We start from the raw sequence: 27083 nt of genomic DNA, 5'->3' as shown, positions 1-27083 counted from the left end.
CAAGCAAACAAGATAATCAGCAAGATAATCTTCACAAATTAACAACACTTTTCTAATTTTTTTTCAGCGTAAATGCAATCGGCAGAAGTAAAAGCTAATGGCTATAAACGATCTAACCTGCAGTCTCGTCACTCAGTGTTGCCATCACAACGAGACTGTAAAGCATATTTGGCATGATAATGTGCTGTAGTCTTGTTCAGCTTCTTGTTAGTAAAAGCATTTTTAAGACACTTAAAGCCTTCAAAATTCACATGTGAAACATTTACTAACATTTTATGTCATAGGACAAAACGTGAAACCGGGAGTGCAAAAATGCTGACTCATTTTCCTGTGATTTAGGACTCAGTCCTGCAGTACTATGTTGGCTTGCTCCACATCTTTTTCTGTTTGGGGGGGGGCATAATGCGGTATAATTTAATAAATCTGCAAACCAATACTAAAATTCTCCTAGGCCACACATGGTGAAGTTAATTGGATGTATTCTTCACCAAGTTTGGCTTTGGCATATAAAGTATTTTTACCCGATAAAAAGGTAGCCAACAAAAATGGACATTTTCAAAAACGTCCAACTGCAAGTTGATAATATTTGCTTTATACGTTGCTGTAATTTTGCATCCCCATATTTACTCTGAATATTTATTTCAAATATTAAGCTTTGTGTTTGTCCCTTCTTCAACTGCTGTCACAGTCCTGCAAGTACCTCTCAATTTCAGAATATAAGGACGTGATCACTTTGTATGCCAGTAGTTATACTTAAATGTTAAGCACAGCCTTGAGCATTATATCATTACAGACACAAACATCATGCATGATAAATAACACCCCGAGCAGCTATACCAGTAAGTCCACCCCATCCTTACAACCTTTAATTACCTATCTGCCTCAGTTCCTCCTCTTTCCCTCTCTGTCTTTAACTGACTCACGGGGATTACGCAGTTCAGTGTCATTACTTATCCTGATACCTCAAAGGAGCTTTATACCCAGAGTTTTAATTTCAATCAAACCTCATTTGGTTTACAAGTATACACAAAGTGTCCACAAAAAGACAGGTCTGTGGAAGAATCCAGCACTCCCTCCACATTTACGTGTGACACAACATATACAGGTGCATGCAACAGTAATTTCAGCACTTACTCATGTGTGCTACGCATGTGAATGGATTAGTGAGAATGGGCTTAAAGTCTTACCTAATGGACCTGATCATGGATGTCAGGCATTATCACAGATGTCAGGGGGACGGCTTTGAGCAACACCAGAACTGCACAGAGTTGCTGAGCTTTTGGAAGAAAGACATCCCAAATAGACTTTAGCGACACTCAACACATCTACATAGGCAACAACTACTCTTTGAGGTCCTTATTAGAAGCATTTAAAGGATTAATTAAGCACCAAAACGAACACGTGTCTATCACTCACCCCCTGTTATATTGAATTTGTGAAGAAAACAATTTTTCTTGCATGCCTCCACAGTGAATAAAGAATCAAAAAACAGAGAAAATTCCTGATAAATTGAAGACAGTGGTGGCTTTTTAATAACAGAAAAAACATTAAAACACCAAAATCACACGGAAACAAATACAATTTAACTGATAGAGGCAGCAGAAGATGAAGCAGCTCTCATATTCAGCAAGGTAAAATTACTGTTTTTGTCAATGGAGTCTAGCTTTAAGGAGGGCATAGACAAGTTTCACTTTTAGTGTGTTTCCCCCATCAGAAAGAGCTGTTTGGAAAGTACTGAGTCTACGTACAATTGGATAAATAAAACTTGAATTATACTGCGAGTTTGTAAACTAATGTTTTGATATAGTTCTGATGTTGTTAAAGGTGGACTCCTAAGAGTTAAATTCATCAAAAATCAAAAAATATTTTCTTCACAAATTCATTGTTACACTGGGTTAGTAACTGATAAACAAATGGTTATTTGGGAAGTGAAGTATCCCTTGAATATGGTTTATCACAAATTATTCAAATGTGAACATTAGGGAACATTCAAAATGTGACAATGAGCACCACCAGGAGTGGGGTGTGCTTATGAGTATCTGCCAATGTTCTCATTGATTCAAGATTCAAGAAGTTTATTGTCATAAACACACTTCAAACATGGCTATTTACACCATATAATGAGATTCTTAAACTAGCAGTCTGCCTTCACACACAAAATCAGAATAAAAGTTAGATTAAAAAATATGTAAGCACAAACAATAAACTTAGTTAAATCCAGAATATGTGATTCATAAATATGCAGATAAAAAGGCAGACCCAGGGAACCTGATCATAATAAGTAAATTACTTAGCATACATCAGCACACCTAGACGACTACGTTTTCTTGTTTCTGAAAGTACGCCTCACTGTCATAAGTAGAGTCCCTTATCACTGAGAGCACATTAACATGCTGCTTGCACCACTGATGTGAGAAATTGTTACTCATTTACACTGAAGTGTACTTGAGGAAAGCCCCTTGCTTTGGTTACAAAAGCCTTTACTGTTTTTTAGTGTAAGACCCAGCATCACCTCTAAATGTCCCACTCAGGTGAGCATTCCCTGTTTCAATAACGCCGACATCCAGTTAGAGCTTGAGCTTAAAGTCTCAGTCACGCAGGTTTCATCCACTTTGTCAAACCCGATCTGAAAAGTAACTGTGTTGTTATCATCCTCCACCTTTTGAAGTGTAATTTTAATATCATTTGTGGAATCGGTTTTGCAGCAGAGGACTTGCACTATTTCATCAATATTCCCTTTGGAAGTATTTCTGTTTGAGCTCTTGAATCTCGGTGAGCACTTAGAGTAGTTAATTCTCTTATTTGCTGAATGTAGGACTTTCTCCTTTTCATCAAGCAAGCATCTTGCATTTGAATGCATACTAAACACTGCTGGTGTCAGCAGATGTGTTGTACTGCCTAAATTTAGGGTACATTAATTAACTAAATCCATATCCGCCCCAAAAATTATTCATTTTTTTCTCTCCCATTTTTGTTCATCAATAAAATATAAAGGTCTGCTTCTAAGATATTAAAATGATTCAGCACAAACTGTATGTTTGTTATACAGCTCTCTGGTCTGTGCCAAAAAAACACCCAATCCACTAGTGTTGTCATGTTTGTTGTAACAGGCATTTGGCAAGACTACCAGTAACCAATGGCTTTATTTCAGATCGGTCAAAGAGGATAGGCATAGGATGCACAGGCCATGTGCTCACTAAGCTTTTACATTAATTACATCCAAACATGTTTGATTGCGGATAACGCCAGAGTGTGCCAGCCAACACAGCCACTGATCCAATCTCTTATTGTTTCTTGGCTTTAACTCAGTTAGTAAAAGCATATAAATGATTCACAGTGAAGCTTCAGCCTTTGCCAGATAGCAATTTACACAGTGTTCTTATGAAATCCCCACCAACAGATAATATGTGTTGTTTTTATTTTTTAGTGTATTTGAACAGTCTGACTTCAGGTAACATATTAATTTGTTTACTGCTAGCTTAATGGAAAAATGTATTTTAATAACAGAAATAAAATGCATGTAATTCGCTGACACATTGTTTTATCAATGCAAATTTTGTTGGCTGAATATTAAAATATAGACACTTAGAAAGTTTTTTTCTGATGGTAGGAAAAAAACTCAGTTAGTTATATATACAGAGTCAAATTTATAATGGATGTAATAACAGTTAATGTGCACTCCATTATGAAAGAGAACACTGTATGTACATGCATGTGTCTTTTTTGGCAGTAAAGATAATCAAAAAGAATTATACATATATTTTATGCCAACATAAACAAATACTCAGTTGCTGAGATGACGAGATTGGCTTTCTCGCCATCCTCCAGCCCCCACAAACGGGTCAGTTTAGTGACACTAATACAGTGCTGCACAACCCTGTGGCTAATTGCCAAAACACCAGATTTTGTGTGAATATAGCCTTTCATTTGCAGACTTTATTTTTAAAACTCATAATTGGTAGATATTTATTATAATGGATAATTCACATGCATTTTTATAAGATAGAAAGGATAAACATCAGCCATTAGGATTTTTAACCTGATAACCCAAAATGTATCATTAATGCATGTAAAAGATCTTTAAAGCATTACTAATTGATTTACTAACTATTAGTTACAATTTAGAAACCTTTTATAAAAAGGGGCTAGAGAGTGGTACCAGAAACTTTTAACAAGGAATTTGACTCAAGTTCAGTGCACAGCAAGGCTTGTTGTTGATATATGGAGGTGCTACACATGGCACAGCGGTGTGGAATGACGAGACACGACAGTCCACAACCATGAATTTTGTTTAAGCAAATGGCGTTGAAGAATGTTCCACACGTTGTCCGTACTGCTATCCATCATAAAAAAATATTTTGATCTTTGGAAAATTCTCAACAGTCAGATAACCACATAAAGGGAGGAGGTTCATCAGCCAAAAACTACGTGAACATATATCACCACATGATAGCACACCATCTCCTTGGACAATACTGTTATCAACACAGACTGTGGCAGCTCTAAAGAAAAATCGGTAAAATCAAGTAAAATGAGTCTGCAATAGGAATGATTTAAAAAAATGATACTCATACACAGGGATACACAACTTGCTTTGCTTGGGGGCCACTTTTGCAAAATGGCAGGAGGCCAGGGGCCAATCACAGCAGCCCTATATATATTTCTTAGATTTTAAGACATTTCTAAGATTTTAGCATATTTTTAGGATTTCAGTACTTTTTTAGGATTTCTAGCATTTAAGGACATTTCTACAATTTTATGACATTGCTAGCATTTAGGCGCATTTCTAGCATTTTAAGACGTTCCGTGTATTTAGGATGTTTCTAGGACTTCAGGACATTTCTAGGATTTTGGGATGTTCTGCTAAAATCATAAAAACATCCTAAAATCCCCAAAACATCCTAAATGCTAGCAGTTTGTGGATTTTAGGATGTTTCTAACATTATAGGACATTAGGGGCTTAGCTAGGACCTCTGTCCGGGGGTGCGGGGGATCCTCCACTGGCACTTCTTTTGACAAACAAGCTGCATTTTGATGATCTGTTTTATGCACTCTGGCACCTCATGTATGATAATCGTACAATTTTGATTGTTAATTAGAAAATGTTTGGGCGGGCCACCGTCCCTATGGAGGGCCAGATTTCACCCGCGGGCAGTAAATTGAGTATCGCTGCTCTATCTTTTTTTTTTCAAACATATTTTAGACCTACCCTTATCCCACTGGATTTTCCTGACCTTTTGGTAAGCTCCATTAAGTTGTACAATTGTGGAGAGAAAGGAATCAAAGGAGCTATGAAATGAAAGTCCAATGTTTTATTAATGTGGGTGAAAGTATTAATATTCACATAAATTAATCATGGACAAAGGTAGACTCAGGTCAGGTGGGGTGTTAAGTTTAACTTCTTATAAAGTAGTTTTATAATTGTATAAAGGATCTAGATGCTTCCCCTCAGGAGCTGCTTGTGATGTCTGGCTTTATTACAAAAGCCTTGGCAGAGTGTGGGAGGTGTAGCATCCAACTACATCACACACTGTAATTACACTGATGGCAGTTCAAGTTTGCCTATAAGTACCCTTGTTCCAGCATGTGGGATGTTCAGTGTTTAATGGCTATCATTAATTTAATTGGAAAATTACACTATACTGTATTGTAAGCAGTTGTTGTCTTTAGTCTGACGTTTCAGACGAAGTCCTTGTACATGTTGTTGTCTGTTACATAACTGTAGGAGCTGCAATGTGAGTCCCTGGCTTGAGCACGACAATAATCTATCTACTTTAAATTAAAGTTACCTAATATTGTCTGCAGGATATCATCAGGTGTTGAAAAGTCTTTCAAAGCACTGAATTTAGTTCTCTGGAAAACAAAGGTCTTATAAGGTATTAAACTCTACGATTTAAATCACAAAAGTCGTCAATATACGTCTCTCAACTGTTAAGATGTGTAATTTTTGATCTTTCTTATTTTGTTGTAATATTCATGTTATCCAAAATCTGAATCTCCCTCCGAGTTACTGTTGTTGGCCTGTTTTTACTGAATATTTGAAGGTGAATTACATTTATGTTGACATATACAACAATAACACTTGTTGCAATTGTATGTTCTTCAAATTTATGATAAAATATTCTCAGTAGTTTTGTTATATCGTTAAGATTCTTGTTATCGTAAAAATACTAAAATATCGTGACGTCATTTTACAGCCATATCACCCATCACAAGTGGACGTTAGGGTGCCAAATTTGAGGAAACTCCCTCAAGACCTTCTTGAGACATTGCGTTCACAAGAGTGAGTCAGATGCAAGGTCACAGTTACCTTGAGCTTTGACCTTTGACCACAAAAATCTAATCACTTCTTCAATTTCTTAAAGTGGATGTTTGTGCCAAATTTTAAGGGGTTCTTGAGATATCAAGAGAATTGGATGAGACCAACAACCCAAAAACATAATGCTTCCGGCCATAGCTATTGCTGACATGGAGGCACAAAATATTTTTTTGTATTTAATCAGGGGGCTGTTTTATCCTGTTTTTGTGGTGTTTCAGTCAGCACCATCAGACCTGTAGCAAACACTTTCACTGCAGTCAGAAGCTAATCATACCGTAATGGATATGTGTCAAGTAAGCAAAAACTCTGCCACTTACATGAGTCCAGGTTGCTTTAACGACATCATGAAGAATTATTGTTGTATGCTGCTGGGAAGTGCTAAAAACAAATTATGTAATCGTCATACTTGCTGTGGCCAGTGTGAATGGATACTAAATTGCATTTTATGCAGTATTAAAATGGTCTTAACAAGCCTTATTTTTAACCGCAGAAACCCTGTGACTGATGCTATTAACAGGGATCTCAAATCTTGTGACTGGATAAAAACATGTTGCTCAGTAGAAATCTTTCATTGTTTGGCCCTCCATTCATTTGTCCTGTTTGTGTTGACTGAGAATCCAACAGCCAAACAGGATATTGCATCCCTGAAAGCACACAGGGATCCAAACACGGTGCAGTTTGAGGCCTCTGATCATTTCATAGCAGACCAGCAAAACCAGCTTTTCAGGTATGATAATATACAACATTTTCTCATTATGTTAGTTGTAAATTTGCACAGCATTAAGTCTCCCTGAAATGTATTTGCAGTTTCAAATAAGTGGTACAAAAACATAATTCCTAGGATGTAGGCCTGCAGAAATACATCTTTTAATTCTCGAATCTATTCAGCAAACACGTAAAGGTAACTCAGAAGCATTGCACATTCATGTTTGCAACTACCACAACTGTGAAAATCAGTAGGTAAAATAGTGTCATGTGTAACTCAAATCCTGTTCCAAGCAACCTAAGTTACATCGAGGTCAAGCCTAGAAAAGATGGAGGTCTCCTAAAGGCCAAGCCAGTATATTTCTGTGGATCAGTGCCTAATAAGCCCCAGTATTGTCTCAGACATCACAGAGAATGATGGGAAGCTCTTTCAGCTTTAACACTGTCTCCGTGGGAGTATTAATAGTAACGTCTGGTGCCAAAGATACAGTGGCGCAGTGATTATTTGGTATTACAAATAGGGACAGGTGGATGTATGTGAGGAGACACTGCAACATACTGACAGACTCTGAGTTGAGTAAATATAGCAGTGAATGTACAGCTCAGGAATGTGACCAGGATAGCACACACAGTAGAGGCTGCAGGTCGGGATCTGAGTCCAACTAAGACATACAGAAGCTGGAGCATTTCATTTAGTATATGGACACATCATAGGATCAATAATTTTTGGTAAACCAGCCGTTAAATTCAAGTATAGTATTACTTTACCTTATCAGCGCCTCCCTGTCTTTTCTACTTAACCAGACTTTGAACAGTTCTCATTAAAGCCGCCAGTGGCTAAATCCCAAACTTGTCTTAAGATTTGTGAGTCACTGTCCTCCGTATCTGCAGTGATTCTCTGAGCCTGTACGGTAAGGGACAATATAAGCTCCTGCTTATGCTGTAGACTGAAGATTAATTTTAAGCCCTTACCTACGTGCTTAATGTGGTGATATTATATGCCAAGTGATAAGCTGAAAATTAAGCAACCCAATAGAGCACTTTGCAGTCCTTTGAGAGTTATAATGGAGGTGCAGTGTAGAAGAGGTGGAAACAGATATAATGACTGTTCAGCATACCTGTGTACTCTCTTGCATTTCAATGACCTAATTCAGATTCATACATTTTGATTTATTTGACCCAACAGTTTTCCAAAGTTTCTAAAGCCCCCCTCTGAGAGTTGGTCATTACTCTGTTGTGCGTCATCTTATATAATGTAGTTCAGAAGTACTTTTTGATATCCTTTATATCCCCTTTGAATATGATCGTATAAATACAAATATGCTTATATTTCTATCCTTATGCTTTTATATATTCTACATTAACGGTAGAATATTTGAAAGCATTAAGATAGAGGTAGTCTGTACTTTTCTTATTGTCATCAAATCCCACGAAAACGACTTAAACCAACAATAATCTCTCTACTAACAGGGATTATGCCTCGGTGCCAAAGATCGATTGTTCCCTAAAATCTATTAAAAACATATCAGTGAGCTACACTTCGCACTGGGTGACGTGTTCCTTTGCCATGACAAACATAAGCACTGTAGTTTATTATATGTAGATCCCACATACTGTAAATACTTATTACAACAAAAAAATGTGTATTAATTTGCGCTGAAAATAGTCTGGTAGCGCACCTGGAAGAGTGTACCTTATTTAGGCTGAGTCCTTAGCTGCAGCCTGGGTTCGTGTTTGACCTATGGCCCTTTACTGCATAAAGTCCCCCCTCTCACTCACCCCCCTTTCATATCTATGTGTCCTATCTAATAAAGTCAAAAAAGCTGAAAAAATAACCTTAAGAAAAGAACAGGAATTTCCTTCCTTTATAATCTTTCACAATATATAGGTAGTTGAAAATTAAAGTTCTTCTCTCTTTAATGCAGGTTTCCCCTTTGGTTTCTTGTCACCTGACTGTATGTCAAACCAGCATTGTCCCTGACCAGAAGACTCTATGATCTCAACTGTGTTTTCTTTTTTTATCCTGTCTTCATACTTTCCCATTTCTTTTACTCTGCTGTCTTGAGTCCTTTCTTCACTGCATCTTCATCCATTTAATCACTGTCATCAACAAAAAGAGACATACTATATAGAGCAGGAACATCCTCTAAGATGCTGTAGAAATCTTTTGACTAGCCGAGGCTTCAGTGCATCATGTGCTCAGCCATGTATGTGTGGCCTCAGGGTTGGTTTGTATGCGTGCAGGGTTTCAAGATTTTTCAGTTCAGCACTCAAGACAGCGGTTCTTTCTGTTGTGGCTCAGAGGATATCTGGTTGTTTGATTTGTGCAGTGAATGAACACACAGCCCAACATGTTTGGAAAGGAAACAACTCTTAAGTATGTTAGAAACGAGAAGATTCATGCTGTGTAATTAGTCATGAAGGACGACAGCAAATTATGTCATTATTTGAATATCACAGTGGGGTATATCTCCACATCTACGCTAAGAAAAAGAAAGACAACAGATATTTTTTGTACATTTTATTCATTCATGAAAAAGACCTTTTTTTATATATATTTTTCTCAGGGTTTGTTTCCCCAGTGTTGTGCATTTTCACAGTTTTAAATGTTTGCCAGAACTGACCCATTTTCAAGTATTGGTGTAAAAGTCAAAGCTGAACAAAAAAAAAAACACAAACTGATTTATTTCAGTGCTGTATTTCCAGAAAACAAACCAAACAAAATGAGAAACACAAGATAGTCGCTCATATTATCTTATGTGCTACATTTAGGGTTGTATTTAAATCATGTTGATCTATTTTTTGAAGCAAGGAGAACACCAAGATAAACTTTTTCATGGGATTGAAACAAAAGTCAAAGCCAGGAAATGAAGGCAGGTGGTCCTGAGTGACTTAGGATGTTGTATTGGTTTAAATAAAGGGATGATGATTCACTGATGACTACTGACTACATAAAGGTCTGAAGCAAAGGTAGCAGCCCTCAGAAGAGCTGTAGTTGTGTGGGTTTAGGAGAGGAGGCTCTTTTCCACTTGGCACAGCCCTACAAGGAGAAAACACTACAACACTACAGAAACGTCCAGGATGCTACATTTTGCATTTATTATGTTGTTTTTTTTTGCTGTAAATTAACAAAAACATCTGAAAACAGGCCTGTTATTAAGTGCCAGGAGGTTTTAGATTTCATGAGTTATTAATAACGTTCTACTGCATAGTTTTGGCTTTGTCCAATTTTGGCACCTTTTGCCTTCCATACAATAAACAATGTGCGATTTTTGTTTTTCTGTGGCTTAGTTAAGGAAGCACATAAAGCATTTTTGAAGTTCTTCTCTTGTGTGAAGATAAATACACATCATTAACACATTTTTAACAAAATAAGAGACACTGAGAAGACTATAGAGTACCCCAGGAGTCTTAATTGAGCGCTAAACTGGGAAATCAGTTAGCATTTTTGTAATCCCAGTTCCCTCGTCTCAAAGTCAGTGGGTTTTTTAGATGCCTGAAATAATGTCTGTGATTAACGCAAGTTAAAAAGGACTTTCACCTTTTTTTCTACAATAAAATATGTCAGTAAATACCCCAATGAATTTTGAAGCTTTCTTGTGTCTTAAAGACATTATGTCATGCATCCATAGGGTAGGTACTTCATAACATAACATTAGCTTTTTACTTCTTGCTAATGCATTTAAGTTTTAAAAAATTCTGAAAATGGTGTTCATTTGTGAAGATTATATTGCTGAACAAAACCTGTAAGTATCATAAAAATTTGTTTGCCACAGAGTTTGTTTTCTGGCATAATCCAAAATCCATTTAAAAAATAATAAAATTTTGACGAGGGAACCAGGGCGACGCTTCAGAAGAATATCACCCCTGGGGCACTCTATTAGTACCCATAGTCTACAAAATAACATGAAATGCTTTTAATAGTTGACAGGCACCCGTTCAATGACCTCAATACTTCTATTTATATTTCCTACTCTAGTTCAACAACAATTAAAGATACACGCATCACTTTCTGTTTACTAGCAAACAGGTGTGTTTTGTGTGTATGGCTTTGTAGCATGTGCATGTCTTCAGACGGTCCACGTGCAGGGCTAATAAATTAGTTCTCACTGCCAATGTGACACTGCTGTGACAATCAGATACCACACCAGGCCTGCTCCTTTCCCCTCAGGGTGTTTATGTGTGTTTGTGTGTGTGAGAGAGAGAGAGAGAGTGGAGGGGGGCAAGCTCTGTCCCTGTTTTATGACAAGGACGTAACCTTCCCTGCCCTGTGTTTGTGTGAGAGAGCCAGAGAGAGAGAAAGAATCATGACTCAACAACAGCAGAAGCACATCAGTGAAACTCCTCATCCTGCCTAAATCCCTCAAATGGGATTTAACACACACACACACACGCTCACACGAATGCACACACACATACATGTAATGAGTGGAAACTCTGTGGTTCAAATTACAATTACATTACATGAAGTCCAGCTTGAGTACTATCCACAGGTGTCCACAGGTCACCGTAACACATTACCAGGTTGATACAAATACTACTATTTCAGGTGAAAGGTCACAGAGGTCATAATGTGGGCCGCAGCTTTCTCTGCGGCCTTCAGACCAAACCACAAATTAAAATAACTTGTGGTTGACATCCAAGTAATGCTTGGTAAATGTCACTGTTATTTTAAGATGGCATTAATGTCTGAATGGATTGAATTTGTTGTCACACTTCATATTCATTCCCTCATGGCCACTCAGCTGTCTGCAGGACTTTGACGGCTCCTCTCACACAAACACTTTGACCCTGACCTTTGCTATTTGACCTCACTTAAACCTCACCCATGACTAGCTGGCCCTTGCGTTGCATGGTGCGACTCGGCACAGTTCAGTCCATCTAGGGCATGTAAGTGTGTCACAGCAGATCTAATTCTGACAGCAGTCCCCCAGTAGCCTTTTGCTTCTCGTCTCCCTTCACTCATAGTGCCCTGCGACCCAGCCTGCAGCAGAGGCTGTCGCAGTTACACATGAGCCAAGCCAAGCAGGAGGGTCTGTATGTAGCCATGTGCAGGCTTAAAATGGACTTATAAAGCAGTTCAGCTGGTGGCAAAAAAGTGGACATCACGAATTGACGTTTAAGCCCTGGTTCAGCTAGATATCATTTACTGCATTGATCCACATGGTGCTCTGCAGAGCCTTTTAACTAGCTAATTCTCCACAGCGTGTAAGCTTGTGATTATAAACCATTTTGCTTATTAGTAAAAAAAAAAGAATTAAGATACTTTGGAAAATACTTGCTTTCTTTCTGAGAGTTTGATGACAAGATTGATATCACTCTCATATCTGTTTGCTAAATCTGAAGCTGCAGCCAGGAGACAGTTAGCTTAGCTTAGCATAAAGACTGGAAACAACCCCTGTAAAGCCACAACTCGTAGTTTTTACACTTTGGTTTTTGTTTGGATCAAACAAATGAGATAAAACAAGTTAATTGGTGAGTTTTAGAAGTGCTGGTGGGTTTTTTTTTTTGTTACCTTTGGACAATGCCAGGCTCTTTCCAGTCTTGCTAAGCTGGGCTAACTGTACATTGTAGCTTCAGATTTAGCGTAGGGGAGACCAGGGGCAGTTGTAACATTTTAAAATTGTGGCAATTCGAAATGAGACAAAACCATGAAACTCATTAGCCTATGTACATGGTCTGTAGTGATCCCTCTCTGCCTGCATAACTTGTGTCTCAAACATCAGTGTTTTTTGCCATGACATGAGAGTGGTGTCCATCTCTTCATTTAATTCTTTGCAAGGAAGCAAATAAGCACAGTTCCCAAAATGACAAACTGTTCCTTTACAGTCTTGGTAGAAATATAAGCTAAATCAAAGTAGGCCTGCTACTGTGTAACATCACAAAATGATTACGTTTTAAATGAAGAGGATATCCAATAAATCACAAGAACTGTGGCTTGAAACAAGTTTGATAGATGACCACTTGGACACTGGATTGTAATTGATAACTGTATTGACATTATGCCACCTTTTACTGCAGTTTCAATTTCTCTATCTGTCACAAACATCAGTTAATACAGATATATCTGTATTACTTTCCTGTTTCCGTTTCAAAATAAAAGCCCTTTGACAATGTTTCTGTCAACAGAATCCCCTCAGTTGTTGACACAAGGCATTTTACCGCAAAATATTTGTAGGACCGTGTTGCTGACAATGCAGGAGCTTGTACGGCATATATGAGTGGAAAATGTGCTTATAATTGTAGAAATTCAGCAGCAGGAAGCTCTACAGCAGCATCACAACAAATACGCTGCAAATGTGAACATCACAAGTGTGCGAGCTGCAGAAGCTCTGCCAGGTTGCTGTCAAATATGCAACAGCACATCGGCACGCATGTTTTGTTCACCGTTCTGACGAACTGTTGTACTGTTTGTTGGTTTTTCCCATGCTGTCTACAAGGTGTTGTCTGTCTGCCTGATTCCACGTGAACACATCATTATACACTGAAACAGCAACAGCTTATTGATCTTTGTAAAATACAGACGCAGATCAGACTTGCATGCAAATTATTTCTTTGGTTGGAGGCAAAACACAGGAACTTGGAAGGCGTACTAAGCTTGCAACATCTAGAAGTGAAGAAATGGCCATCAACAGAGCTAACTCTTACAGAGCTCATTAACAGATATTTAAAAAATGTGTACATAATTAACTTTTTATCCTAATTTGGGCTTCCCATGATGCCAAATTCAGCCTCTCTCTCTGCTTTTAAGAGTTTCCACTCACCCCCTTTCAAAGATTAACAGCTAAACTGGCATCATCTATTTAATGCTGGTATTTAGCTGACCAGAGCTGTTTGTGTATGCGTGTGTTTGTGTCTTACATTTGCTGGCGGTGAAATAGACGGGAGACAAACCCCACATTTCTGCAGTGAGAGCTACAACTGGCAGGGCAGAGAAGTGGGTCATCTATATGCCAACCGTGCAGTCAGGATCAAACTTGCATGCCTCCTGCTCTGCTTTTCAGCCTCGACAACAGATAAACACGAAAGAAAGAAGAGTGAGGGGGAGGAAAGGAGGAGAAACACTGGTGTAGATGAAGAGTACAAATAATTGATAAAGAGAAAACACTTAACATGAAAGACATGTTTGGAATTTAATATTATAGAAACAAAAGAAATGCGATTGATTTATAGGAAGGCAACAATAATAAACACAATGTGATTAAGATTGTCAAGACTGACAGCACAGCAGATATCCTGCTGTTTTTACTCTCCAGTTAATAAAAGGTATTTCCCCTGTCTGGGGCTGCGTATTAATCAAAGTATTGATTGTTCAATGTGAGCAATGCAAACACTTCACTGTTGCGAGGAAGAGAAGGCCAGACAGGATGGATAAAAGAGGGGAAGGAAGTGGAAAAGGGGCCCTGAGATGGAGTGATAGAGAGAACAAAAAAACTGGTGTTTTGAGGTTGAAAGCTACGACTGGCTATAAACAGAATAAAGTGAATGAGGTTAGTTGAGGAGTGCTTTTGAGTACTTTTTGCTCAAGTTGTTATTGCACGTTATTTTGTTGAGTGCTGCTGACAAGTGTTGGCTTCACTGGTATCCTCTGCATCAGTACAGAGCATCTGTTCTGTTGCATAATGCACTTGAAACTAGTTAGCTTGGTTGTATAACTGTCTACGCATAATGCTGGTTGTACTTTGAGACAATACATTTGTCAGGTAAATGCAACTGAACACAAAAGTCTTCTGTGGTATCTCTCCTGTCCTAAACCCACACATGCCAGCACCAACAGTTTGAAACAGACGGGACAAATGAGCAAAATACTGCATTGCACTTTGTTTAAGGCTAAAAAGTTTGCAGTGGAAAGCGATGTAAACTTAAGGCAGCATGGATTGAATGTCTTGCATGTTTTTTAAAAAAGTACTAAAATCTAGTATGTCACTCGATGCAACAACAAACAAAATTAAATGCACTCTCTCCCAGCCCATAAATAAAAACACAACTGGTATTCATACACAAGGTTTTGTGCATATCCATGTGTGTAGTCTGTGCACAGACATGGTAAAATACTTCAATCCACACTCACAAACCCCGTATCACTTGGCCCAAATAGCCAAAATACAAAACTGAAATTAGAAAAAAAAAAAAAAAATCATTTTTGTGATGATTTCATTTAGCACAGTGCGACCCGACCCAGATTGAAGGTAGAATGGTTGCAGTTTGTTCGCTCCAGTTTTGAAAGTGTGTTAACGCTCCCCACCACAGAGCAACAGCTGGTCTTTTCCTCAGAGCTGGTTTCGTTTGCCTGTTTTTCTCTCTGTCAGTCCTTTTTCAAAACTAACAGAGAAGAATATATAGGCAAAAAAAGAAGAGAAAGGGTTCAAGCAGTGAGAGCTGGTGATGAGCGGGAACAAAAAGAAACAGAAAAAAATAAGAGATGATACTGTTAAGGTATCCAAGGCCAGTCTGGTCAGTGAAACAGGTCAGTATTTGGGTGGGATGACAACCACGGGGTCACCATTCTTTGGCCGCCACATCAGCACCTGGGCGTCATTGGCGTTGGGCTTGACCATGGCGTTAGAGGGGATGGACTCATTCTTGCCCATGACCTGGGGCTGTTCCTGGGCCACGGGCTCGTTCAGAACGGCCCTGTGACCCAGAGGCTTCTCCGGGTCCACTTGGATGTGAAGCCGCATCCTCCAGCGGATAGTCTGCAGGACGAGTGTCTCTGAGGTGGCCTGGTTAATGGCCACCAACCAGGTCGTAAAGCTCTGGTCGCGATGGATGCTGCTAAGCTGAGGCACGTTGCTGTCACTGACGGGCACACCCCAGGTCACGCTGGGGTAGAAATTGTCATTCATACTAACAGTGAACTTGCTGTCCTTCTTGGTTGGGCCTACCACAGTGCAGGTCTCCGTAGTGTTGCCATACCACGGGTAGTTCACCCCATCCGAGTCGCTGATGGCTTGGATTTTGCCATCACGCAGATCAGGGAGCTCCCAACTCGACCTGGAAGTTGAAAGGAGTCACAGATGAGGATTTAGCCAGAAATTAAGCTCATAAAGTTAGACACTTTTTTTTTTTTTTTTTTTGGTATTATGGGGCAAAAATGGGCCTACCATAATAAAATTTAAACTAATTGCTATTCGAGTGGTCTAAGAGAGTGCTGCTCTTATGCACTTCTGCTCTGCTCTGTTTTTAAGTTTTAGAAAATCTAGCTCTTGAAGGGAGATTTTGGCCAATCACAACCCATTTTCAGAAAAAGCAGCTGTCAATCAAAGTTTGTGAGCTGAAATGACACACTGCCCACCAGCCGGAGCAAACTTTCTCATTTTACAGCTCAACAGTACACTAAAATGTGTTTCTGAAAACATGTGAGGTAAGAATTAGGATATGCATTAACAGAATCTGATCGTTAGTGACTTCTCAGCTCTGATTGGTTGTTTTTGTGATTCTTAGAAATGCCATTAGGAGCACTGTGTGGAGACAGAGGAACATATTTTTTCACAGATTATCTTCCTCATATACTACTGTCAGGATATAGTCACAATAATTAAAAAGAAATGACTCTACTAATAAATACCTACTGTACCTTTAAGTGGCTGTTGAGATTGAATGATATTTGGAGCTTATTGCAACTTTGCTGTTTTGACCAAAGTTTTAACTTTTGATGATTTTTATGGCTTATAATACCATAATTGTGTGAAACATGAGGAAACAACAAAAATCAAGCCAGTTTTAATTTAAAACACTATGTATGTATGTATGCACATGTATAGCAGGTTAAAGTTGAACCAGAGATAGATGGCAGTTTGGGTAATAATTGTACTGTTTTGTTTTATCCTTCAAATAAGCTGTTTCTTGACTGGAAAGATTTAAATCATGGCCAAAAACTACAAATATAAGCCCCAAGTTGTAATAACCAGATTTATCCTTTAAGTTCATCTCTAGCACGCTAAAGCAAACCAAAGGCTTCTCCCCTGTCTAATCCTCTCTGTATAAATAGCTGAGAATTTGCATCTCAATAGTGTGACGAGTCTCCCTCTTCATATCATCGTGCATCCAGCAACACATGACATGACAGGCACAAGGAGTTGACTCAAAGCCTCACAGCTGGATCTTTCCGCCAATTTTCAAACTGCAGAGGAAAAAAAATACAACACAAAGACAAAATACTGTGCCAGAGTAGGCGACATTGAACGGCTTAAGTGACCTGGCACCTCTGGTCTGTCCACCTATGGATTTTCTGCCCACCGCAGGAAAAAGATTACCTTTCATTCCCTGAAGCCGAGGATCAGCAGGACAGAGGAGATAACAGTGTGATCACCGGCCACATGACTTACTGCCTGCTTGGCCTGGCCTCGCATTCTGATTTATGTATTCACCCAGGGGGTGAGATTAGCATGTCAGGCATGATAATAGCTGGCCCTTGTATGTGTGCACGCATGTGTGTGTGTGTGTGTGTGTACATTTCTGTTCTGAAAAATCACTTAATCCTCTCAACTGATGCCTCCGAAACAATTTGCAGGAATTCTCTGTTTTGTCAGAGAGTATTTTAACGGTGAATATCTGCATCTGATTTGCAGGGGGAAATGTCTTACATCTGTTATTTATTAGCGCAGGGCTTGATGTAAATTTCCTCCCTTTTAATTGTACAGATAAAATAGCCTCACAAGCACATGTGCAGCTGAACTTTATTAAAACATTTAATGTGCATAACATTTTCCTTCATCAGGGGTACCTCTATTGAAAACAATACGCTAAATTGCCTAAAGGCTGGCTTGTTTAACCATTTGAAATGCCTTTCACAAGAATTTAAACCTTTGAACCCTCAGCACATTGGTGTGATTTCTTTCAAAAACATGGGGGAAAAAGGCAATGAGAAACTTGGTAAGAAATGTTCCACAAATTGCAAGAAATTAATAGATTTAGATTTATTTATTTTTTTAAAGGGGAACATGTCTAGGGAAAAAAATATATAAGCTAGGGAAACACTATATTTATATCCAATATATTAATATATTTATCCAACATATTTCAAATTATGTTACATAATTCTTATATTTTAGGTACCTTTTACAGGTCATTTCCTTGTGGATTTTTTTTTTTCATTTTCTTATTTTCTTTTCTTTCTGTTTTTCTTGCAGTTTTTACTCATCTCTTCCTATTTGGGGGTAATTTCTTATTTGTTGCTTATTGCTTTCTTCCATATCCAATGACATATTTAAAATTATGTCACAGAATTATTGTGTTTTTGGAACTTATTCCAGGTCATTTCCTCATGTATATTTCCCTTTTTCTTTGTCTTTCTTTAATAATCTTTAATTTTTACTAATCTCTTGTAATTTTTACTAATCAATTTTTTTGATCATTTCCTCTTTTGTTGCTCGTTGCCACCTTCCCATGTTTCTGAGAGAAATCAAGCCAGTTTGCCCAAATGTCAAAGGGTTAACAGGCAAACTGAAATCTGGTCCTGTACATGAACTGCTGTGAAAGACAGTGCTGAAAAAGTATTTTATAATGTACATCAAAAGCAAGAACATACTGTAGCAGCAAGCAGCGATGGCACATCAAGCAGAGTTGAATGCACACAGGTACAAAGTGTCGTCGTCTCTCCGCTGAGGAACTTTGATCATGAGTTGGGAAAGCGTTGCAGACATACGTCTCACTTCCTGTTTGTGTCTTCACTGCCCGCTTTGTCACAGCTAAATAGGCTGCAATACAGTGGTGTGTGTTTGTGGCAGGTCTGCAGGGATGTAAAAAACCATTCACTCAAAAAAATGCTCAACTGTCCACACATTGTGACTCCTGCGCATGTCATTTGTAGTAAATGTTGCATGAACTGTAGCACAGTGATTCCAGACCAGGGGTACTTGTTGCTCATATGTTACTTTTGCAGATGCAATGGTGTACATTGGAAGATTGCAGATTATGATTGGACTAAAAGATATTTATATCCATATACTAAGTGAGTTATAACATCTAGTAACCACAGACTGTGACTGAAAGTGCATGCAAATTAGTCAGCAAGTGAGCAGAGAAGTCTAAACAGGTAGTAAAATGTAATGGATAAATGACTGAAATAGATATTGAACACACAACTAATAAGACTTCAAAGTTAGCGACACCTATATTGCATTAGAAGTAAATACTTTATTGAAAGTAATAGATACATTGTTAAAATGGCGCGAAGTGTATTGCATAATATAAAGCGGAAATGGTTACCACAGCTGTAGTAAAAGGTTGCAGTTTCCTGTTCACCTGTGGCCTTTAAATTTCCAGTGATTATTAGCCCTTTGCTCTACACATCAAATTTAAAAGCTCTTTAGCAAAAGTTTGACTGAACCAATACCATTTTAAGCCAAATTCACCAGTTCACCACAGCATGTTATAGAGTAAATAAACCTTCTTGCATGGCCGCCAAAAGATATCATATTGTGACATACAAGATGCATGTGTTTATTACAAAATCCAAATCCAAATGGAAATTGATTTCACGGGCTGAAATTTCCTGGACTAGACTAGATGGTGATATGTAAAATAGTTCAAAGCTTTGATCTGATAACACACTAGGATTATAATAGGTTTGCAAAAAGTTTTATAAAGGAAATCGTGCATCTGCTGAGCAACACAGAAACACAGCCCATTTCCTGTTTCTGCAGCTTTGCTGCCACATTCATTTGCATGTCACGGGCAAATGGTTATGATTATCAGAATTCTGCTCATAAGACATAATAAATGCAGCTATCTTTCACAGGTGGTGAAGATTGGATCTAATTTTTAGAGTAGAAGGGAAGAAATAGACTGCCAATGCAATTAATTCATCAATTACAGCATGTTCAAGCCTCACCACCTGCATGTGCAGACTACAGCACTGCTCTACCGAGAATATTAAAGAAATACTTCACCCCCCAAATCAACATTTGTATATTAGTTACTCAGCCTGTGTTATATTAAATTCACGCAGAAAACTAACCCTAATGCCCTCGGTGAACGAATAATCCGAAAACGGAGAAAATTCTTTATGACTTGGCGTAAACGGGGTCTAACAGCAAAAGTATATGTAAACATCTATTCAAGGCAGTGGCGTGTAACAGATGTTTTCATATAGTTTTGCTATTGTAAAATGCGGACCCCTAATTTTGGATTGTTTGTTCACCAGTGGCATTTAGGAAAAAAGGTTTTCTTCACAAATTCATCACATCACAGGGTGAGTAATTGTTATATAAATGGTCATTTTGGGTGGTGAAGTATTCCGTTAACAAAGAGTCTTGTGTGCTTCATTTTGAGAAATATTATAGCCATAAATGCTGGTAACAAACTGTGTTCAGCTTTGCCAACAGATAAATACTAATTTCTTTTTTAGTTTCTCATCTTACACAGTTCCTATTTTAGCACCTTATTTTTTTAGGCCCGCAAAAAATGTAATCACACATGGGTATGTGCTCAAACTTACAAAACTGTATCTCGGTGAAGCCATTCTAAAAGACAGCTTCAACAAACATGGAGGAGAAGCGATGAATGTGTCCAGAATCCAAAGCACACCAACCAAAGCCAACGGAGAAATCATCCACATTACCGTCCTCAGCTGTTCTGTCCAATTACAGCACGCTGAAGCTTTATTGCCATCAAAGAAACTACTTAGTATGAGAGTCTCAGCAGTGAGAGCACACTCATCTCTCGCATCCTAAAAGCGGCTTCAAAAATGAACATCGAGAATAGGTGGACTTAATGTGGCTGTGAAGTTTAATGACTTCAGTACTAGATTATGATTATATGTATAAAGTACTTTTTTTTCTATTTCACAAGCCAGAGGGGTAGAAAAAAATAATGTTAACACTCCACAAAGGGGATTTGTGGGTGGGTGCATTCAAGCACCCCTATAGATAGTGCTATATATAGGCTACTGTACATGTATCTGTTACATCCATGTTGGTTTGCTGCAGCTTGTGGTCACTGTTCCTCTTTGTCGATGTGGTCTGTTTTTTATCTCTTTAATTTTTCTTTTTCTAGCTGCATTTTCTGCAAATTTTAGGACTAATTTTAGGACTTCTTAAGCACAAGTCATGAGTGAAGGTGCTGAGTACCAATGATATTTAACCTATAATTATCTACTTCAGTGCCAGAGTTTGTAGTTTCAGAATTGAAGTCAAAAACAGTGCTGTTTTAACACGTGGTTGTGTTTTGTAAAAAAAAAAACAACTTTTTTTTTGGCACAATCATCGCTGGAAGTGCTGCCGATATCTCGCTCAAAAACACCTGCTTTTGGTGGCAGTTTGACAGCTGTCTCACCTCGGTGTCACACCATCTACCATTCCCTTCGTATCAAAACTATGCCACTTTAGAAACATTTCTATGACACGTGATATGTGCAAACTTAATGTATCTGCATTTTGCTGAAATGTATAACGCCAACATTATCTCCTGGGCTGCTGGGAGTTAGTAACTGTCTCTAATTATATCATTTTATGTTTCAGGCTTCAAAGTTGGGAGCTATTCTGCTTTTTGTGATTTAAAATTGGTAGTTTTTGACTGTGTCTATGTTCCTTTTATATGAACAGTACATCACCAACAGAAAAGAACTTGACAAAAGAGCACAACAACTCGGCTAGATAAAAGAGTAAATATTCAGGCCTGGATGAAAGAGGCAATTACTGTAAACACAAGTGCAGTTTACAAAAGGCTACAGGGGACTTTTAAAGAGTAATTGAGGACTGTCTCTCTGTCTCTCTCTCTCACACACACACACACACACACACACGCTGGACCATACTGAGTTTGAAGAGCTGGGGAGGGGACTGTGTCTCTAATCTTAGACGTGCAGCATGTAGTAGCTATAGATAAAGCATATTCTGGGTGCATGTCAGCTTGTGGTTGCCCACTACAGGATATAAGATGAATGCTAGTTGCCTGTATCACTCTCTCTCTCACACACACACACACACACACACACACACACACAAAGACATACACACACTAAGAAAATAGAGAACAAAAAGAGACAAAACAATCATTCTGTGTCATTAGCATATCTGCATAAAGCTGAATTAGGTTGTGTTTATAACTACTGATGCAAAAACAGCTGTGTATTGACAAGTGGCAGGATCTGAAAGGTCACCGCAGTTATTTTCCATCACAATGTCCTGCTCTCATATCTGTCAGGTCCTGAAGTACTTTTTAGCCTGCAAGCTTCCTGCCACAAGCCCACATACTGTAGATAACAGAGCACCTGATTGGACATTAAAGTTCACTTACAGACAAAGTCCATTTATTTCACTTCACAATAAATATTTTTTACTTATCTTACCTAATACTGATGCTAATGTGTAATATTTTCAGACTGATACTGGCCTTCAACTGGGCAGCACAGATGCAACCATAGACAAGTTTCACTACTTCAAAATATTTCCACTGAAGAATAATTTTAGAATTATTTGAAATACAAAAACAGGAACTCTAACTCTCTCAAAATGACATTGAAATAAATGTTCTCCTTTGGTCCGTTTCTCTTTCTCTCCTCTGTCCATTTTAAGAGCTTAACCATGAGTGCCTACTCGAGTTGACACTCATATAGACTTGAATTTTTCTTCATGTAGTTCTCTATTTCGGGTGAAAGCACTTCTGAAAAAGTGTATAAAATGATCGCATGTTGAAATCAGAGTTTGGATGATACAAACAAAACAGTATGTAAAAGTGTTTAAAGTCATTTTTTTAAAAATTAAAACAGCAACTATTTTAATAAATTAGTGTTTATATGTTTTTCAAGCAAAAATAGATAGTAGGCTGATTATACCTTGGGGTTTTGGACTTTTGGTAAGGCTAAGCAAGACAATTGAAGATGTCACATCAGGCTATAAAACTGTGATAATCGTGGCATTTCTCCACCTTTTTAAAAAAAAAATGTATACATACTGTAGACCAAACTACAGTTTCAGCGATATACCAGTTTCAAGGTACACTGTTGTATGAAATTGATGGTTATCATACCAGTTATAGCATGTATATATGTTTATCTACAGTACTGATTAAAAAAAAAGGCAACCGGATAGAAAAGCTAACCTGCATGTGTGCATTTTCTTTCAGACTTTACACATACGTCTATTGGGAAAAAAAGTATTTAACTTTAAATCATTGCTCAACAAACCACAATCTTTTGTTTTCATTTACTGATAACGATAATAGTAATTGTGGATTACTGTACACTGTAAAACCCTGATATGTTCTGTTATGATTATCATACCACAAAAATCTCATACCGTTACAACCCTAGACCAAACAGCTAATTGGTTTATCAGTAAAATACGTGGCAAATTAATGGACACTGGAATGAAGTTGCACCCTAAATGTTAACTTGTTCCTGTAACCCATGACCACAGCTCTGATGAGGTCAAGCAAAAATGTGACACAATAGATTTTCAAAGTAGCCAAGCTTCACTTAATCTGAATTTTGGAAGAGGTGCAGCAAATGAATAGAGCTCAGTCTTAACCAAATATACATAAAAGTGTTAAAAGTTCATCGGCAAAAAAAAAAAAAAAAATTAATCAGCTACTGTTTGGATAGTTGGTTCATTTCAGTTGTTTTTTTTAAGCAAACACAGATAGTAAACAGAACACCTTTGGGTTTTGGACTTTTGGTCAAACAAAACAAGACAGTCCTCATTAATCCCAAAATCTCATCTCAACACGTGCTCTCTAAACCGGAATGGAATAGGCAGCTAAAGTTTGTTAAAGCTAAAGGGTGTTCTGTTCCATATTGTTGTTTTTATGGTATTTAAAATGTATTCATAGTTGTATTAAATATATCGTCTGTATGAATATGAATGTAAAGGTATGTGTGTATTAAGATATGTTTTATATTTTCATGTAAATCTTGTAAGGACAAATTTCTCCTTGTCTTTATGTAAATCCAACAGTGTTGTTCAACATTGATGGTCGTCAAAACCTGACAACACAGTAAAAAAAAAAAAAAGAGCCCATGATACTCACATCCCTTTGTTTCCATACGTATTGTAGAACTCCATGTGGTTACAGGCTTGAATCCAGCCGATGGTCCATGTCTCTTTACTGGCCACTGGCGGCACCAATACCCGGGCAAAAGCTCGGAAATGAGGCGTCCGGTAGCGCAGGACCACGCTGGATGACTCGTCAATGCTGGTGGGGTTTGGGTCGATGGAAGTGTTGACCTCCAGGACGATGATACTGTCTCGGAAACTCTTGGGCTTACACCTGATACTCTGAATGCAGCCCATTGCATTAAATAGCAACACAATCCACAACAACGTCCAGAGGTCTGGAGAGGAAAAAAGACGCATGGAGAAGGCAAGAAAATCACCACAGGTCGATCCACATCAAGTTTTTAAAAAAAAAAGAAAATAGCTTACCAGATTAAAAAAGTGTTTATTTACAGCAGAATGTCTCGTGAAAAAAGGCCATGCACCTGTGATGCAAAACCTCCAGAAAAGAGGGAGAAAACAGGTCTAGAAAGTGTTCATACTCCTGGGGCGCATGCTTTCTGCTGCGTCAACGTAACTTCATCAAACAAGCGCAGGTAACTTTCCTTTATCCGTGCACTGATGTTTTCATGCTGTCAAGTTACAAGTCATTGCTTGCTAAATGCGCTTTATTTCATGAGGACTTGACCTTTTGGCAACATGCATCCATTGGAGAGGAGAGGTGCGCGTAAAAGCCTCAGGTTAATTATGGGTTAAATAATTAACAAAAACGACTAATGTTACATCTTGGCGTCATATTCTCTTTGGTGTGATTCTTTCTGTCATTAACCGGTAACATCAGAGCTGTCTTAATGCTCTTTATCCAGTTGGTGACATGAATCACAATGTTGTGCTGGACAGTGCACGCGGGCAGTTATAAACGACAAATGGCAGCTCGGAGGTGACGCTCACATTATGTGGAGCAGCCTTATGTCCATTTAATCCGCAATAGCCTCAATTCCCCACAATAAAAAAGTATAATTTGACGATTTAAGAGCTGAGCGTTTTAATGCATGTGCGGATTAACGGCGCGTGCAGTGCAGTTGCATGAACTGAGGTCTATCTTTAGCCGACAAAACAACATGCAAAAAAAAAACAAACAAGTCTACCTATAAAACAATTGACTGGAAAGTGTCCTCAGCAGGGTGAAATCCTGGAGAGATTCAGAGTGGACGGCGGCTCACACAGTTCTTCGGTCAGAGAGGTAATTCCGTTATCTCCTCCACACCGGCTCCCGTTATTTCTACCCTACAACTGCAAATGACTCCACCGTCCCGCAGAGAGAGGTAGCATTTCCCACAGAAATCTAGTCGAGTTTGAGACGGAGCACCGCAACATCCAAAGGACACCGCCGGGTCAACTTTAGCACCCATTTCACCGGATCCATTCTTAGATTTAAAAATAAATAAAAAAACATATCGCCAAGGGAGGGAGAAACATCAGCTGTCACATTGCTACTTTGGCCGAGCCGACAGTTGCGGTCCCGTCAGTGATGGGATGCAGTTCAGCCTAAATTCCTGCACAAGCTGTCATTTCTCCGTGCTCGTCCCATCGCTGCCACGGCAGGTTCACCCCGCTACGCATTGGTCTATCTCAGCTGCCTGGGAAGCAGCTTTATAAGTATCTTTGAGACGACACTTCCGCTCTGAGCTGCGGGCATGCTGGGAAATGTAGGCGCGGCGGTCTTCAGCGTGCAAAAGACTGAATGATAAATAATTCAAGTGTTCACCTCAAACCACCTTGGCTGAGAGCCTCTGTGTAATGTGAAGAGGGTGTTTTTTTGGCATTTTGTCTGTTGACGTTTCCCCTTTATACAAATGCGCGTGCAAATAATATTTCTCGTTTATTATAAGACTAATAATTAGTCTTACAGGCTACAAGAGTGGCAATGAATGGCATTTTTTATTGACTTAATATTCAGCATACTTTACTGAACTGCAGGGGGGAATTGGGAGAAGTAACATTTGCTACTAGAGCCTACTATATAGAGACATTAGGCTAAATTATATTGATAGATAAATTATAAAAATAGAAAAACATTATGTAAGAAAAAATGTGCATAATGCTACAGTATATACAGTGCATAAAATAGAGGAAAATATTTTTAAAATATATAAAAATAAATATGCTGAAGAAATGGAAAATATATGAAATATGTAAAAATGAGTTCACTATATATAAGAAATACATCCTTTGACATATTTATTTGGACATACCCTGCAATAATAATAATATTAATAATAATAATAATTTATTATTATAACTTGTGGTTATTTGTCTGTTTTATTTTGTTTACATGTGTTAAAATGTAATATCTAACTGTAATTAAGATTGGGGAATATAGCGCAACATCATTATTCATGCCAATAAAGTTTATTAGATTTTATAAAGAGCTTTCAGTGAAGACCGGATAATGTTGTATTCAGTGACCATAAGTAATCAATAACCAATACAGTCTATGCTCTGAAAATGACATTTTTATTACGAGTGTGATTTGTTCCAATAGCCATGCACAGATTATGAGATAATGGGCCCCTGGGCACAGATAGGCAAAAAGGCATTTCTACCTTTAGGAGCAAGACACAGACTTTGTGGTGGTTTGCTTTTTTTGTTGTTTTGCATGTCTTTGTAATCGCTATGCATTTTTCTGTGTTTTGTAGTAATTTTGTGTCTGCTTGTAGTAGTTTGTGTCCCTTTTTGTCATCTTGTGTATCTTTGAAGACATTTTGTGTCTTTTTGTTGTTTTGCGTCTTTAGTTGTCATTTAGTGCCTGTCTGTGGGAAATTCTGTCTTTTGTTGTTTTGTGTCTATTTGTATTGTTATTTTGTGTCTCTTTGTGGTTCTGCCTATTTTTGTTATTATTTGGTGTCTATTTGCATCTCTCAGTGGCCTTTTGGGTCTCTCTATGGTCATTTTGAGCCTAAGTGTTAATGTGAGTGACATTTTTCAGGTTAAGGCCAGAGGGGGCCCTCTGAAACTTTGGATCCAACCTGTGCCCAGTAGGCCTGTTCTGTAATCCTTCAATACCTAGCTGCCTTGTCATGTGAAAAGTAGCTTCTATTTCTGTGATTTATCATTTATTA

At 38.2% G+C, this 27083-nt stretch overlaps 1 protein-coding gene across 3 annotated transcripts; it reads right to left on the bottom strand.

Moving 5' to 3' along the window:
* Positions 1-10099: 10099 nt before the first annotated feature.
* Positions 10100-25886, bottom strand: fam78ab (family with sequence similarity 78 member Ab). 3 transcript variants are annotated; one of them, XM_088070672.1, is made up of 3 exons: positions 24391-25886; positions 23996-24299; positions 10100-16018 (listed from the first exon to the last, which is right to left on the bottom strand). In XM_088070672.1, the coding sequence occupies exons 2-3, from the start codon at positions 24256-24258 to the stop codon at positions 15493-15495; spliced, it is 789 nt and encodes a 262-aa protein (XP_087926798.1). In that variant the 5' UTR covers positions 24259-24299; positions 24391-25886; the 3' UTR covers positions 10100-15492. The 3 variants fall into 3 exon arrangements, with proteins under 3 accessions (XP_087926798.1, XP_087926799.1, XP_042365651.1); XM_088070673.1 differs by having other exon boundaries at positions 25110-25885; XM_042509717.2 differs by lacking the exon at positions 24391-25886 and having other exon boundaries at positions 23996-24382.
* Between the last annotated feature and the right edge of the window lie 1197 nt (positions 25887-27083).

Source organism: Plectropomus leopardus, chromosome 20 (assembly GCF_026936395.1).
Source record: "Plectropomus leopardus strain MGB_pleo_1.0 chromosome 20, ASM2693639v1, whole genome shotgun sequence".
Taxonomy (NCBI): Eukaryota; Metazoa; Chordata; class Actinopteri; order Perciformes; family Serranidae; genus Plectropomus; species Plectropomus leopardus.
Note: the sequence above shows the minus strand (reverse complement) of the source record. Positions and strands in the feature narration are given on the sequence as shown.